The 17,814-nt window shown below is 44.7% G+C and overlaps 1 protein-coding gene across 3 annotated transcripts in view; it reads right to left on the reverse strand.

The window, feature by feature from the left end:
• Positions 1–17,814, reverse strand: part of MTM1 (myotubularin 1) — a 96,488-nt gene that overhangs the window by 34,393 nt on the left and 44,281 nt on the right. For all 3 annotated transcript variants that reach the window (XM_081808121.1, XM_081808123.1, XM_081808122.1), the window contains exon 6: positions 17,025–17,126. In XM_081808121.1, the coding sequence (XP_081664247.1) occupies positions 17,025–17,126 (102 nt within the window). The remainder of the gene's footprint in view (positions 1–17,024; positions 17,127–17,814) is intronic.

The raw sequence follows: 17,814 nt of genomic DNA on the forward strand, positions 1-17,814 counted from the left end.
TTTCTTTAATATGTTTGCTTTAAGGGAACTCTGAATACAAGTAATATATAAAATTGTCATTAATAGGAGAGTGGGTACAACGTCCTCATGGTAGCAACATCTCAGGTGGCCTTTCTTGCGAAATCATTCTGGAAAAACACTTCACATTCTAAAGACATCCAGATGAACAGGATGAGTCAATGAACTGGCATCCTTTACCTCTGAAACATGCCTCTGAGAACTCTATGATGGAAACAACTCCCAGGTTAAGAGCTAAGAGCCAGACCTGGAGCTCAGATATTTCAGGAAAGTTTATGAATCACCCAACAGCCAGACAGTCCTGGTCATGAAATACACAGGAGCACATCTAATACTGAATTGGAGCTTAAGGTAAAAAAGACCAGGTGTTTAAACCAATATTTTAACCATCCAAATAAATTAGCTTACAATTATAAGGAAAAAATATATATATATTTAATATTTTATTTATTTACTTGAGAGACAGGGAGAGGGAGAGGAAGGGAGAGTCTTAAGCAGACTCTGCACTGAGCATGGAGCCCGACATGGGGCTCAGTCCCACAACCCTGAGATCATGACCTGAGCCAAAACCAAGAATCGGATGCTTAACCAACCGCACCACCTAGGCGCCCCAAGAAAAAATATTTTTAAAAAGCATTACTTGTTAGTTTTTAAAGAAAAACACAATGTGAACATGAAGTTGTCGAGACTTGGCTCCACTGAGGCAAGCATTCCAAAAGAACCAAGGTGGATATTTTCTAAAGTTGGATGTACCTGGACTTATTTCCCAGATATTTTAATTTTTACTTTTTTTTTTCCCCTCTTAAAGATTCAGGTAAGAGAACGAAGCAAGAGTTTTAAAACACAAGCTCTCAACAGGGTAACATGAAGGTGGATTATTACAAAAAAACTTAAAGCATTAAAGCAAGGCAACAAAACCCTTCATCTGTACCTCATTATTACAAAGTACAAAATTCACCTACAAGTGGTGACTTGTGACAAGTCTTAAGCTCCTGTCTGAAAACTGTTAAAACCTAAAGTTAACAGGTTACATGCCTTGAGATTTTTAGCTGTCATTTATTTTCTCTTACAGACAAATACATTTTTTAAGGCTTTGAGTCTTTTAGAACTTTTTCAGCGGGTTGCCATTTCCAGTGATTCCTAACTCTATCCTTGGGTCGCTTGGGAGCCTCTCTTTGGGAAACCAAAGTACCACGGGGAGAGCACTTTCCTTTCTGAGGATGGAGCGGGGAGTCGGGCGTGTGAGCCGGGTAATGATCAAGCTGGCTGCACATGCCGGCCTCACAGTGACTTGACTTCACAGCCTGGGGACTGCGCATCAGGAGTGCGTCCGTCCATCCGGGAGCCCCGGAGTCTCCGAGCCCAGAAGGGTTGTGCCCAGTGGGGGCTTCGGGAGGCCCTCCACACCTTTCTTCCTGCTGGGGCCTGGTCCCTTGGGCCCGGGCTCTGCCTCAGGGGTCGGGCTAGGGCAGTGGGGGTGGGTGCCAGGGGCGCTCTCCGGAGGTGCCTGTGGGTGCCTGGGCCCCACCTCGCCCCCCGGCTGAGCCAGAATTTCCGGGGGGTGAGGTGGTCGCCCTGATCCTGAAGGGCCACGTGCCATACACGACCACACTCAGGAATACAGCCCAACGCTTCTGTGTGTGCGGGCTATCTGGGGGGCTGCTTCACTTTTTTTAAAAAAATAATTTTGAAATACTTATAGATTCATAGGACGTTACAAAAATGTACAGGAAAGTCCCATGTACCCTTCACTCAGCCTCCCCAGTGTGAGCACCGTGCATAGCTAGAGTACAGTATCAAAACCATGAAAGGACACACTTACGTGCTTACCCTGGCTTCAAGTGAGCAGGTTCTTCCTTTATTTGGCTCTATATTAGTATTTGGGCATTTCACCAATTCAGATTCCTACTAGTCAAGAGATACCATGCATGGAGACTTAAAAAAAAAAAAAAAAAAGCAATCATGTGCATTTTTTCCAGGATTAAAAATAGCACAATGTAACATTTGAAAAATGTTAAAGGACAAAGTTGAGATGAAAATCTCTGATTTCACACTAGGGATAAAAACAGCTCTGACAAAGAGAATGTAACTTGTCATTTAAATTTTCCTACATTTATCACTGTTGTGTCTCATGGGGGAAAAATGTGAAAGGACAACAGGTTTTAGATTTCATTTAATTAGCCAATATTTTAAAATGGCACCTATGTGAAGATGTACCAACTCACTTAAAACACCTAGATGGGGTTTACTGCTATTTAATAGGCTCTATAAATGTTGAGCAACTCTAAGTTTCCTTCTTTGAGGTGGGAGAGTTGTCTGTCCGTGAATTAGAGTTTCTAGATCTCATGAAGCCCCTCACGGACAGCCTCTTCCCTCAAAGACTTGTCATGTTGTGTCTCACAACTGGATGTTGGAGAGTTATATTTGTAAAAATTAAATATCATTCAAAAGGGAGGCAGTTACAGAAAAAAACTATTTTCATAGTACCCAGGGGAATGAATTGATAAGCTACGAAGATTTAATGGTACTTTCAAATGATGCTGCCACCATGCATGGACACAAGTTTTAGGAAGAGCAGACCCTTTTTAGGAAGTAAACAAACTATAACTCTGAATACCTAGCACTAAAAATCTAGGGGACTGTGCACTCACTCCTTCTTTCCTGATGGAATTTTGCAGTGTTTGAACAGGAGTTTAAGTGGGCATTTTTTTTTTCTAATTTGATTTCTGAAATTGAAGACACCTGCCTTTTTAAAAGCTTCCATCTACCATTTAACAGTGTGGCAATGTAAAATCACCTCATTTTCATCTTTTAGGTTACACTTAAGAAACAAGACCTCTTCATATCAGGAAAAAAAAAATGCTTTCATTAAAGTTGGGGGGAAAAAAGCCAAACATTTTGAGAAAGAACCACAGGAGGTACTGAAACTTGGCAAAGGTTATAGTTCAAAGTAACATCTTTCATGTAACTGCATCAAAAGTAATTTAATCCAAAAGTCTGACAAAAGCCTCACAGGTCAAAAGTGGCTAGCACATAAATTACCATTTATACTTCCGTTGGCTTAAATAATTCTCCTAGTCCTCTTTCCACCACCTTTCCTGGGGAAAGTGGCTTCATATTTTTGGGTTGCCATCACCTTCATATATAAATGTACACATTCACTTATTCAGGAGAAGACCCCAAAAGTACACTTGAAATGTCAGCTGAAACCATGTGGAAAGAGTACCTTCTTTCCTACTTGTCCAAAATCATAATCATTTAAGGTGACAATTCTCAGGGTTCATGTGCCACACCTCCTCTCACTGTAACTGTCTCTCCTGGCAATTTTGGCCACATTGATGAAAATGCCATTGATCACATCTGGGCCCACCAAAGAAACCTTTCCCCGGGCGAGAGCTCCAGGTCTACGCAGCAACCTGCCTCGTAGATGTCTATGTCTGGTTGTCCTACAGACACCTGCAACTCTGCATATCTGAACTGGAAGTCATTGCCTCTTCTTCACTCCCCTCCTATATTCCCCATCTCGACCGCTGGTCCCACTGTCCACCCGCTTACCCAGGCTGGGTTCTTCCCTATCATGCCATCCCCCATCATAACTACATTCACACGATCAACGGATTCTATTGATCTTCTAGATCTTCCTCAAATCCATTCTCTCCTGTCCTCTCCATTGTCCCATTTCAAGGACTCATTATCATGCACCTGGGTGAATAACAAACATCCCCAGAAATAAACTCCTGCCCTGCTCCATCCAGTCCGCATGCTGCAGCCCAAGCAATCTTTTTGAAATCAAAATCTAATGTCACTTTCCTGCTTCAACCCCTTGAATGGCTCCCCTCCTGTTTAGATACAAAGTGGAATTTCCTGGTGGGGCATGGTAGGCTCCACAAGCTTTGGGGCCCAGCCTCCCCCTCCAGCACCATCTCTCACCACTACCCCCACATGTACACCAACTCACATGTGGGTCCAGTCTGTGTCCAGCCTCTTCACATTTGCACATACTGTTCTTGCACTTGGCCAGGGCCATTTCTGCCTGGCTAATGCTCCTACTCATCTTCCAGGATTCACCTCCTCTAGGAAGCTGTCCTCGACACCAAGCCCCTTACTTCCCGCTCCCCTGATAGCCTGTGCACATGCATCTGTATTGTATGCATTTGTCTGTCCTCCTGGACAAGTGGGCATGAGCCCCAGCTGCCCACACCTAGCCATAGGCAGGCAGGCATTGTGTAAATGCCTGGAGAGCAGAAACAGGGAGGAAAGGGATGAAAAAGAGGAGGAATGAGGACAGGCCTGCCCTAGGAGGCCTTCCATTTTATAAAGCCTCAGTGGTTAAAAGAATGTCGCCAGTATTTGAAGGGTGATTGATGCAAGAAAAGAAATATTCAGAAATCAAAACACAAAGAAGAAATAAGTGTGTGATAAAGGTGGTATTTCAAACGAATGGAATAGTCAACAAATGGTATTGCAACAACAGTGGAAGAAAGATTTGGATCCATATCTTACACAGTAACCCCGAATAAACTCCAAATTGATGAAATATTTACATTTTAAAAAAGAAACTGAAGTTTTAAAGGAATATTCTAGGGATAATTCTTCTATAACTCTGAGTAGGGAAGACATCCTTAACAGGGAATGCAAAACCCAAAAGCTATAAAAGAAAACTGCAGACAAGAGTTTAACCTAGCAGGCCTGGCTGCTCTCCCGAGACAGGTCTGCTTGTGAGGTTGGCCCTCAGCTGGACTCTGAGAACCTGGGTTCTCGGGAAAGTTCCCATTGCTCCCTAACTGATAAGAGGGGTTTATGGTGCCTCAACCGTATAAACGTGGTTTATGTTTAACCCTAATCCCTGCTTTCCTTCTGAGAGGCAGTGATTTGGGTACATGCTAGGCAGAGGGTGCCTCATGACCAGCCTCCAATAAAAACTCTGGGTCCTGAGCTTCCCTGGTTGGTGACATTTCCCATGTGTTGTCTCAACTTGTTGCTGTAGGAATTAAGTGTCTCCCGTGTGACTCCACTGGGAGAAAACTCTGGAAATTTGTGCCTGGTTCCCCCCACCCAGACTTTACCCCATGTACCTTTTCCTTTTGCAGCTCTTCCTCCATACCTTTTTGCTATAATAAATCACACTTGTGAGGACGACTATATGTTACACCTTTTGAATTCTCCTAATGAATCATTGACGTCGGGGTGGTCTTAGGGACCCCCATCACAAAAAATTGATAAATACAAAGATTTAAAAAAAATTCCCATAGCAAAAGCCACCATAGTCAAAAGACATATGGGGAAAATATTTGCAACTCATATTATGAGTGTAACTATTACATAAAGAACTCCTACAATTGACCAAAAAAAAAAGACCAAAATCCCAAAGGAAATATAGGCAGAAGCCACAGAGAATCAATAGAAATACAAATAGCTCAAACCAAAAGATATTTAATTTCAGTCAAATAGGATAAATACAAAATAAAACTATGAATCCACATTTTCACCTATTAGATTAGTGAAGATCAAAAAATCAGAAAGCATCCTGGATTGGTGCAGTTGGCAAAACGGTCCCCCAAAGATGTCCATGTCCTACTCCCTGTGACCCGTGTCATTACTATATGTGGCAAAGAGGAATTAGGTTGCCAATGGAATTAAGATTTTTTTTTGTTAAAGATTTTATTTATTTGAGAGAGAAAGAATGAGACAGAGAACATGAGGGGGGGAGTGTCAGAGGAAGAAGCAGACTCGCCGCTGAGCAGGGAGCCTGATGCGGGACTTGATCCTGAGACTCCAGGATCATGACCTGAGCCGAAGGCAGTCGCTTAACCGACTGAGCCACCCAGGCGCCCTGGAATTAAGATTTCTAATCACCTGACTTTAAGACAGGAAGAGTACCCTGGACTTCCCAGGAGTGCCAATGTCATCGTAAGGGTCCTGAGATGTGGAAGGAGGCCGAATAGTCGGAATCAGAAAAAGAGAGTGACGACGGAATAAAGTCAGAGTAATTCGAAGGACTCGACCACTGCTTTGGCTCTGCAGATGGAGGAAGAGGCTGTGAGCCAAGGAACGTGGGTGCCTCTAGAAGCTGGAAAATGCAAGGAATGGACTCTCCCCTAGATTCCCCAGAAGACACACAGCACCACACACCCCCTGACTTTAGTCCAGCAAGACCCATTTTGGACTTCTGACCTCCAGAACTGTAAGATGACAGACTCGTGTTTTTATAAGCCGCCAAGTTTGTGGTCATGTGTTAGAGCAGCTATAGGAAATGAATAGAGCTGGAGACAAGCACTCTGACCCACTGCATGTGGGAGTGAAAGCCAGTACATCTTATTTTAGGGATATTTGGTAATAGCAGTTATTCTACTTCTAAGAACTTATCCTACAACATACACAAGCACCTACAAAATGATGTATGTGCAAGGTTACCCACTGCAGTTTATGTAACAGCAAACGATAGAAAATGATCTCAGTATCCATCAAGAGAGGACTGAAGAAAGTATGGTACGGTCAACAGAGTACTGTATGGTCATAAATAGGGTAAAGAAGCCCACTCATCTGGCGGTATCTTTGGTAAATGTAAAAGCAAGGTATGGAAGAGCACATACAGCTTACTCCCGCTAGGGTCAAAGGGGGAAAAGATGCCTAACAAGTTGCATGAATAGGCTTAAACTATCACTGGGTGGACAGTAACAGACTGAAAACACTGGTTGTCTGTGAGGAGGGGAATAGGATGGGTGAAGGATGCTTGGAGCAGGGTATTTTTACGACATACCTGTCTTAGTTCCAGCCGGTATAACAAGTTACCATAGACTGGGTGGCTTAAAACAATGAACATTTACTTCTCACAGTTCTGGAGGCTGCAAAGTCTAAGGTCAAGAAGCCAGCATGGCCGGGTTCTGGTGAGACCCACTTCCTGGTTTACAGAGGGCAGCCTTCTTGCTGTACTTCACGTGGTGGAAAGCACAAGCTCTGGTCCCTTCCTTTACCTATAAGGTCAGTAATCCCATCCTGGCGCTCCACCCTCATAACCTCATCTAAACCTAATCACCTCTGAAAAGCCCCACCTCCAAATACCATCACACTGGGAGGACACAAACATTGAGTCCTTAACAGTACCTTCTATACTTCCCAAATTTTCAATTATGGACATATATTAGCTATTGTCAAACTTTTAAAGTAGTGCTTGTTGAATAAATGCCCTTTCTAAGCAGAATATTCTTACTGATGACTTGGTTGCTGCCGGTTCTTAATTCATTCACTCTACTGACCTTAGTATATTAATTCAACAAACATTTACCGAGGGCCTACCATGAACAAGGTATTAAGTAGAGAAAAAGATGAGTAAGACACAGGCACTGTTTTTAAGGGGTCAGAAATTCTCCAAAGGACGGTGACAAGGAGGGCACAACTACCAATTATGTAAAGAGGAGAGCACAGAGCACCTGGGACTCCAGAGAATGCCTAGGTTATTTCTAGAGAGATGAGCCTGGAAGGATAAGATGACCTTGGACATGATAATAACAATGATGACAAAAAGGCACAATTGGTAGCCAAACTCAGCGAATACGAGGCCATCTGCAAACATGGCCAAAGTGCAGGAGGGGGTCGAAAAAAGTGGGGACAGTTGAGAGGTGAGGCCACACAGTGGGGGAGACTGAAGTCTGTATCTGCGCTGACAGAGAGGGAGGAACTGCTGACGTTTGGAGGGCGGGGGGAATGAGAGCCGAGTCCCAGGGAGAGGATGTGCAGGGGTAGACTGGGTAGGAGACAGAAAGGAAGCAGGAAAACCAGTCCAAGTACGATTCCACCACTTGAGAAAAGAAGAGAAGAAAACCCTGGATTCAGTAAACATTCAGGAAAAGGGAAATCTTCCAATGGTGGCCTTGATTTTGGAGGAAGAGAAGATACCACGAGAAACTGGGAACACAGAGCAGGTTCAAGGGAAAGAGGAGAGATTATTTTAAAGGAACGTTCAGGGGTCAGTTGAAGTTATGGAGCAGCTAAAGGGAAACATGAAGTGTTGAATCTGGAGGTCAGGTCAGATGGGCAATGCCAGAAGACAGGAGAGGGAGAGATACTGTTGAGGGGATGGTACAGAGCAAAAAGGAGGGGGGAAGAGTGGACTTTTCTACAGGGAGAGGCATCTGGTATATAGATGCTCTAACTGAGCCTTCTGCGGAAAACATCTAGAAATGCTGGATAAAACAGAAACCTTTTTTAAAATGCTCTACTGAGCTAGCTAGGGAGGAACAAATACTCAGAAGCTAAACACTAACCACAAACAGGAATGTAGAGAGCAAGCGGAAAGTGCTGCTTTTACCTCCGGGCACTCACAGAATGGATTCTCATGGCCTATTGGGAGTTTAGGAGATAGAGGACATAAAGGCCCAGGCTCACCCAAGATGCCAAGACGGGCATCAGACTGGAAACCGCCTTCAATAGAGGTTGGCCTCCCAAGTGCTACAACCTCAGGGTAAGGACAAACAGGAAGTAACCCCCTGAGACTCGAAGGAAGTTACCTGTCCAGGTTATTGGTGTTGATCGAGGGAGAAAAAAGTCTCCACTGCTGTCCCCCACCAGGAATTCGTAGCCACAAGGCAGCTCTGAAGCAATGTGTAGCCCAAGCTCATAAAACTTGGATGGTCCGGAAAACATCAAGCAGGGAATCTAATTTGTAATTGACCCACACCAGGAGTGCCCTAAGATGCCTGGCAGAAGGAAACGTCAAACTGCCTTCGATCCTGGCCTCTGAGTATTCCCGTAAAGGTCCGAGGAAGAGGAGTTCAGAAGCAAGAATCACAAAACATCCTGGGAAACCAGGCACCTTGAGCCAGCAAGTAAGAACTCAGCAGAGCAGGCCCGGCTGAAGAGCGCCGTGGTGGATGAAGTCAAAGACACGACGTCCTGGGAGCCAGAGGGACGCTGCAGGTATCAGACTTCCTCATACTTCACATGTGTTTTACAAACATCCTCTCGTGGCTACTTAGTAGTTTAAAAAACCTGTGAAAGGAGAGGTGGCTTGAGCACTTGCAGGGTCTTGAGTCACATTCAAAAGCATAGCTCCCCTGGTGTGGGAGGGCGATAAATGGGATGAGCTCTGAAGGGAGCGGCCGCCAAGCACGTGCAGGCAGGCAGTGAACACTGGGCTTCTGAACACGGATGGCCATGCGGGGCCAGTCCTGCTGGGAGCACGGTTCCAGGAGATGGGGAGCAGGGAGAAGAGAGAGACTGAAAGAGACCAAGGGCCAAGTCCTGGAGGTGGCAGGAAGTGTGATGAGACCCTCAGTTGGCCACATTTACTGCTTGTCCAAGAAAAAAAGAGTCCTAGCCAAGGAGAAAATGGAGAACTGAGACCTGCTTCAGTCCCAAAGCCACATCTAGGCTGAAAAGCAGACGTGTGTGTGTGTGTGTGTGTGTGTGTGTGTGTACACACAATACTGCTTCTCATTTCAACTGCCTTCTGAAAATGAGCTGTTTGCTTTTATCTATCCTGTGGTCAGCCTAGGAAGTAGGAGTCCACTAAATTTTAGTCTGAGATTTTTAAAATCTCAAAGCAATTTATAAAAATGTCCCCAATTCTGGACTGAAAAATGAAGGCCCAGGGAAAGTGCCCTTGTTGTTAATTGCCTATTCACAGGATCATTTACAACTCTCATTTGAGCGACTGAAAAAGATGGGCACCCCCATCACCCGCTTTGGTAATTTTTGTGCAATCATTTTTACAAGCAAGTACAACTGGACTTGAGCCAGAGTGGACACAAGGTAGAAATGACACAGTGTTCAAGCCGTATGGACAAGTGGCAAAGACTCTGAGAAGCAAAGGCAGAAGTCACAAACACCTACAAATGCAGCCGGACCCTCTCCTGAAAGGTGTGGCCATTTCTAACACCTTGCTCCCCCCGTGCTGCCCATGGTAGGAAGTACCATGCCATCAGTCTGTGGAAGGCTGCTGGCCTCCCCAGAAAAGGCCCTGAAACCCAGCTGTTTCTCTCTCTCAAAAGCATAGGCAGAGTCTTCTCTCCTGTGCCTAGTCCTACCACCCACATGAAGGTCAAGTTTACCAAAGCAAACAAAACACCAAAAACCTTTGCAACTACACGAGTGTTAATGAGTTCAGAGTACCAAGAGGCAGAAAACACTGTGATGCCCAAGAGCTTAATCCAGAACGGCGTAGGAAAGCACAGAGCACAGAGGTACACACGCCTGAATGAGCCGCGCTACATTGGAAGCGGGAGGCCTGCATAGGGTCAAAAGATGGACAGAAAAAACAGTGGGAAACCTTTTCCGAAGACGATCACTGCTGCCCCTGTTTCACATTTCTAGTTAAGATGCTTTCTGGATTTAACACACTGAAATTTAAGACTTTCAACTAATCCTTTATCCAAGTACAACCAATGGTTTGTTAATAAGGATAGTAACCTTATCCACATAACACCTTTCTTTTAAGGGACTTAAAGTGTCTCACATATTATCACAACCACTTTATTAATATTCTGGGGGGAAAAAGTGTGTTAGGGCAATCATCCTGGGAAACCTGCTTCTTTGCACCTGCTGGGAAAATGGCGCGCGACTGCACAGCTGACATTCAAAGGGCACTTACTGCGTGCCAGGCACTTGTAAACAGTTTACGTTTAATCCTCACAAAAACTCTCTGGGGCAGAGAGGGTTATTATCCCCATTACAGATGAGAACGCTGGAGCACGTAAATATTATGTGGCTTCCAAAGCTGCCAAGCAGGTAAGCGACTGAGCACACACCAGCAAGGCTGCGTAAACAAGTCCTCTCTCTGACTCTCCCTCACCCGTGGCTGCCACGAGCCTGGCAACCGCGTCCCGGGCTCCACTCCTTCCAGCTCTCCACCTCCCTATGTGAGGCTCCACTCCATGACTTTTGTCAAAACTCAAGCCCTTCTCTTAAACAAAATTCAGGAAAGTCCATGCATGCCTATAGCTGTAAAGACAGATGTAAGTGACTTTACTTATGCCTAAATTAACTCGAAACCCATTTTATTCTATATATTCTACCTTTATCTAAAAGATTGTTTTTCGGGTGCCTGGGTGGCTCAGTTGGTTAAGTGACTGCCTTCGGCTCAGGTCATGGTCCCGGAGTCCTGGGATCGAGTCCCGCATCGGGCTCCCGGCTCAGTGGGGAGCCTGCTTCTCCCTCTGACCCTCTTCCCTCTCATGCTGTTTCTCTCTCTCTCTCTCTCTCAAATAAATAAATAAATAAAATCTTAAAAAAAATAAATAAATAAAAAAAATAAAAGATTGTTTTTCAAGCTTTCTAGATCATGATTAACAGAAAACCATACACTTTGCACCATGACCACCTCCCTGTACACACAAACACACACACACACATACACCCACCCCTGAAGCAAATGTTTAACAAAACCATATGTACCCATGGTACGTATTACGTATTATGCTCTTGCTATTTTCTCTTCTAGTCCATTTAAAAATGCTGGCTGCAACCTAGTAAATGGATTTCATGACTCAATAATACATTGGGATTAACAGTTAAACACTCATCTAAAATTTATATTCTCTCTGGTTATCCCACTTGGGTGAAAAATGAGCAAACAATAAAGGAAATCAATGAAAGAAGAACTCTGGCATTGAACGAACCACCCCAACAATTAATTACTCTCTTCAATAGCACTATCAGGCTCTATTCAGATTTACACAATTTTTATTCTTGCCTTTAAATAATTATGTCAGAAGCATTGTCACATTTCTTTTTTTCAAGATTTATTTTTTTTTGAGGCGGGAGTGGGGGCAGAGGGAAAGGGAAAGAGAATCTCAAGTAGACTCCTTGCTGAGTGCAGAGCCCAATGCGGGGCTTGATCCCAGGACCCTGACATCAGGATGTGAGCCAAAACCAAGAGTCAGATGCTTAACCCACTGATGAGTCACCCAGGCGCCCCAGCATTATCACGTTTCTTATAAAAATGTATCATTTACCTAGAAGTAGCGTTGAGTTACAAGGTAGTTTGCGAAATTGGTGCAAGTTCTAGTGTTTGTAAGGCAAAACAAAAATAAAGCAAGAAAATAAATACTTTGGCTGAAGTAGAAAACGTTATGGGAACAATGTCCAAGTCTGACTGAGCCGACATAATATGGGAACAATCAAATTAATAGGCTGGGGTCAACTCTGTGTGGCTAAACTGCTCAAGTTCAATTCAAAGTTTAAGTCCCAACTTGAACATGTTGAGTGGTGAAAATGCTAATGGGGAAGGAGGCCAGAGAGAGCCAAAGGGGTGGTCTGAGAGCAAAAAGCCCACTTGTACACCGTTCCCCCTATGGCTGGATTTGGAACCCAGCTCTCCTGGCCTTCAGACACCATTTCATGGATACAACAGCATGCTTACCTCTGACCTCAAATGCTTACAATAAAAAAAAAGCAAAACACTGAGATAATCTGCAGCTGGTTTAACAGTTTCAATAATATTAACAAAGTGATATTTTTCAAGTAGGGCCCTTTGTATTGTTCAATGCAATCAGGCTTAGATTAGGCTTCCAGGAAATCCCTTCCTGGCACACTCTCGCATTCCCCACTGTGGCAGTTTGAAAACTTTTCTTTCCCTCCTGTCTCAGAGGAATAATTGTTCCTTCGCCTTTCCAAAACTGCCCTACAAACGGGCTTTCGCCCCATTCCCCTCTGCCTTCCCCAGGATCCTGCTTCAGAAAGATCCCTTCTCTCTCTTGCTTCCTCTCCCCTCCCACAAATACATTCATTCACCTTTCTCAGCTTCAAGTGAAACACAGGTTTTGTTTGGACTTCTCTATTATACATCAGGGTTACTTAAGTAACTAAACTAACCTGGGATCGATGGGCTTCAGAGGGGCTGAAACCCTAACATTTTATGTAAAGTTTTGTACATAAGTGCATTCTTCAGGGGATGAGAAACTATAATTTGTATCATATTACCAAAGGAATCCATAGCTGCAAACAGATTAAGAACCACGATTTCAAATCTACATCTCTAGACCCTTTTCTGAGGAGCAGATCTGAAATCGCTGCTGTCGATTCTGTCAAAAAGCCACAATAATGCTAACGGCCATATGAACAAAACAGAACTCCCCACTCCTCCCTCCTTGCCCTGTCTTCTACCTGTCTCCTCAAACAAAATCCTTTTCTGACCTCCCTGCTCTGTCAACGGCACCCCACCCTCCTCATCACTCAAGCCGCAAACCCCAGAGGGAAGGATGATTCAGCCTTCCTCGCTGTCCTCTCTCACCAAACTGCTGCCCAAGCTTGTCGTCCTCCACCCCGCCCTGGCCACCTGCACCGCCGGGTCCTCGGTCAGGCACTGTGGACCTCTCACCTGGCCTCTGACGCCCCCTCCCAGGCTCCGTGAGCTCTCTGCTCCTGTCTAGTCTTCATGACCTTGTATTCAGTTCTTTCACTTATTTCAAAACCTTCCGTAGGTCTCCACCACTTCCCCAGGTATTAGCTCCTTCCCTGGCAATGCCGTCCATCACGTGAGCCCAGAGCTCCTCTTGCCCACGCTCCGACCAAACAGCGCCTGGCTACCCTCATAAACACTTCACACTGCTTCCAGCTTTCCCTCTGCTGTGTCGAGGGTCAGGGTCTTGCCTCTGCCTGAAACTCCACTTCCTCCAACGGAAATGATAACCATCCTTCAAGGCTCAACCCAAATGACTATCAAATTTCATGCAGGCTTTCCCATGTAGGTTGGACGTGTTCTCTTCTTCCTGTGAATCCCCAGTAGACTTCCTCTGCATTTCTCTTACAGCATGAAAGTAACTGTTCCATATCGGAGCCAGACACATGTGTCCTATCACTTCTGTCACATCCCCGAATGGGGCTAGGTATCATTCCTTCAGCCCATACTCCTCCTCATCTGCCCTCCCTGCTCCCAGACACCACCCAACACAGTACGCCGAAATAAACTTATTTACAAGACAGCTGTACATGTTGACTTGAATAGCAAGAACAGATGTTCCAAAAGCCATGGCAATAGCTGATCTGTTCTTATCTGCATCTTGTATTGTTTCAGTGATTGGTTTAACTTTTTTTTTTTTTTTTTAAAGATGACTTTGAGTGGTTAAAACTTAGGGAATGTAATTTTCCAAAACTTTGTATAAGTAATCCGGCTGACATTTTTTCTCAAGTTTGTCACTTCCCAAAGAAGAAGTAGGGATTTCTAGTGCCAGTACAAAAATTAAGGCCAAGTACCACAGACGAGAAATCAACCCCTCTGTGGACTACTCCAATGACAGCAACCCGGAATCCCAGGCTCTGATGCTAGATCCACAACATCCAGAAATTTGTCCCATATGTTTCCATAAAATGGATTTTTCCTTCACTTTCTACTAAACCTGAGTTCAATAAAAAAAGCCATCATTATACAACTCCCAAGCAGAATTCATTATGGTGAAGTGAGGGAGAGAAATAATGGCGGCTCCCCGCATTCATAAGCCCATAATATAGCAGGAGGCAGGCAATTCCTACATAATTATTATGTAAGGCAGGCTGAGGTAAGTGCTCTAATAGAGGGACCTGCAAAGTCTAACAAGCGAGAGGCAAGACAACCCCTACGGGGGGCGGGGGGGAGGTGGGGGGATATACACAGATGGTATATAGAAGGACTTATGGCTGAGCAAGGTGGTGGAGGATGGGCTTTAAAGAGACAAGGGGCCTGCAAGTAAAGGGGATAGAAAAACCAAAGACTCTGCTCTGAGAAAGTTCTATGTGTATTGGAGGAGCACAGGGAAGTCCTGTGTGCTTGGAATGTAGGGTATAAGCCATGGGAAGTCGCTGAGTTTGTTTTTGTTTTTGTGGAGAGTGGGACATAGTGACATGATTGTAGTTCAATTAAAAAACCACTGGCAGCACTCTGTAGAATAAATTGGAAGGAGAGAAACTGAAAGAAGAGAAGCCAGTTGGGAAGCATGGGTTAAAATAGGAAGCCCAAGTAGAAATGGGAAGAAATATGTGAGAGTCACTAATAAGTAGAACCTATAGGATTTGGAACAGATGTAGCTATGGGAGGCAAGGCACGGAGAGAGTAAGACACTTGACTTCAAGTTCTCAAACCTGAGCAACTGGGGATCCTCCTCATTGAGGTGCATGTAGGCTGAAGAGCAGGTCTGGTGAGCTGTGAAGAGGTTGGGGGAGACAACAAGCTTGTGATGCTCAAGGACTTCCAGAGGAAGATGTTTGAGAGTTAGGCTGGTTACATTCACTGGAGGCCAGTGTCGGGGCTAGATTTCGAAATCACCCATATGGCAATGACAGCTTATGTGATGGGATGAAACGAAACCATCAAGGCAAAGTGAGTAACATGAGAAGGCAGCTGAAGGGGGACCACCACAGAGATGGTCCACGAAGGAAAAGACAGAGGCAGTGGAGACTGGGAAGGACAGTCAAGGTGGCAGAATAACACACAAACCAGGACTTGCTAGAATGGGGTGCTCCAAACCGCTGAATGCTGGGGGAAGAGCAAACAGAATGAAGACTGAAGTGAGCCATTAGATTTGGCCAGTAAAAGGGCCTCAGTTCCGGGAAGGTACCTACAGTAAAGCCGGACACTGAAATGGGTTGGAGGAATGAATAAACTAGAGACGAGAACAGACTAGCTTGTCCTTTCCAGAAGTGTGGATGGAGGCGAGAGATGGGCCAGTAGTTTATTTTATTTTTTTAAGATTTTATTTATTTATTTGACAGAGAGAGACACAGCGAGAGAGGGAACACAAGCAGGGGGAGGGGGAGAGGGAGAGGGAGAAGCAGGCCCCCCATGGAGCAGGGAGCCCGATGCGGGGCTCAATTCCAGAACCCTGGGATCACGACCTGAGCCGAAGGCAGACGCTTAACGACTGAGCCACCCAGGCGCCCCGGGTCAGTAGTTTGGAGAAAGCTGGTCTAATACTTGACTTTTTAGGGGAGTAAACCCTAAAAGAGACAAAAGATGGCAGAGAAAGGGGATCTTACAGGAGATGGACTGGGCCCTCTGCTCCTTCAAACCTACTGTGTGAGCCGTTCTTCAAATTTCTGATAATTTGGGGCCAGATACGCAAAGCCCAAGATAGAACATGTTCCCTAACTGAATTTTCGTGGATTAGACTTACATTCTCACTTTCATAAATATTCCAAAGATGTGTTCTTATAAAACTCTTTTTGCCCTAATCATTAAAGAAATTGTTTAGTACTGAAATAGGTTTTACATCACACATTTAATCAAAAACTGAGAAAGGCTGAAAACGTGTTCAACTCTATATCATTACATTTGTTTTAAAAGCATTACATTTGGATCTGTAATCAACACATGACTCACGAGGAGTACTTTATGAATCTCTCTAGACCTCCAGTCTTTGTATAATTGTCCCTTCCATCAACTGTGAATTTCCTTTGCCCGGAACAACTCCTGATGAAATTTGGGAAGAGAGAAACCTTGTCTCACCAGAAAAAAAAAAAAAAAAAAATCCCAGGCCCTTATTGCCAAAAAACCTAAAAGACAGCCTCAGGGAGAAGGGCTACATTACAAATGATCTCCTTCAGTCCACACAGCGGCATACTCATCCTAGACTCAAAGTAAAGGCATATATATATATATATATATATATATATATATATGCATATTTTTTTAAGAATTATTTCCTTGCTTTCCCCTTAGCAGGTGCTTGCCTCCAAGTCTGTTTAGAGCCGAGCAGAGGAGGAGGAGAGGGGAGTGAGGATGTAAGCAAGGCCTGGTGGCAAAAGGAAGGTGCCCACAGACCGCCTCCCTGCCTCATGCCTTTAAGGAGGACGAGCCAAGGCCGGGGGCGCACTGGGGGAGGGAGAGCACAGACCACCCTGGGTGACACTTCAGTCACCTGGGGCGGGCCATCCCACATAGACTAGCAGAGGAGAGGCCTGCTCCTCCTGGCAACGCTTCAATCACCTTTAATAAACACCCTGGCACACACAGCACGCCGGGAAGCACAGACTAGAGAGTAAATGAAAGGGGAGACACCCGAGAACCTCCAGGTGCTGGGGAGAACCCTGGAATTTACCAGACTGTGGGCCAAGGGAAAGGCGTATCTTGTGAGGATCTCAAACATATCCCTTCTGCTGTGGCCTTCCTGTTTCAGCGCGAACCTCAGGTTTCTCATGTCCTGGGGAGGGGGGGAGCAGAGAAATTTGACAGTTCAGTCTTCAAATAAAGTGACATTCCTTAGCAAAAAAAAATCTCTTCAACTAAAGGAGTGGAAGATTCACTTACCTGAAAGGGCAGTTAATCTAGATTACTAAGAAAACCACTTTGTTTTGTGTGACATTTTGAAATATCCAGCTAAGAACACCTCAAAATACTCTCATCGTAGTCATGAGTGTAAAGACAAAGCAACCAGTGCTAAAGAGAAGACAGAGCTAAAGTCATTTTATAACAAGAAAAATCAAACCTTGCCTTGCACACCATCTACGGTGTCTCTTTACTTCAACCGGTTTCTGCAGTATTTTCCCTATAAAAGAGTATTTTATTCAGTTTTTTTTTTTAAAGATTTTATTTATTCATTTGAGAGGGAGAGAGACAGAGAAAGCACAAGCGGGGGAGAGACAGAAGGAGAGGGAGAAGCAGACCCGACGTGGGGCTCGATCCCAGGACCTGGAGATCATGACCTGAGCAGAAGGCAGATGCTTAACCATCTGAGCCACCCAGGTGCCCCTTCACAGAACTTTTCAAATGTGTACCTGCTATCACATGTAAGCTCAAAACTGTCAAACATGTCATGAAAATACGGAAGCTCTCTCCCTCTCCCTCATGCTCCTTTCAAGCCTCATTCTAACAAATCAGGAAATGATTGG

This window comes from Leptonychotes weddellii, chromosome X (assembly GCF_054177405.1).
Source record: "Leptonychotes weddellii isolate Sample4059 chromosome X, ASM5417740v2, whole genome shotgun sequence".
Taxonomy (NCBI): domain Eukaryota; kingdom Metazoa; phylum Chordata; class Mammalia; order Carnivora; family Phocidae; genus Leptonychotes; species Leptonychotes weddellii.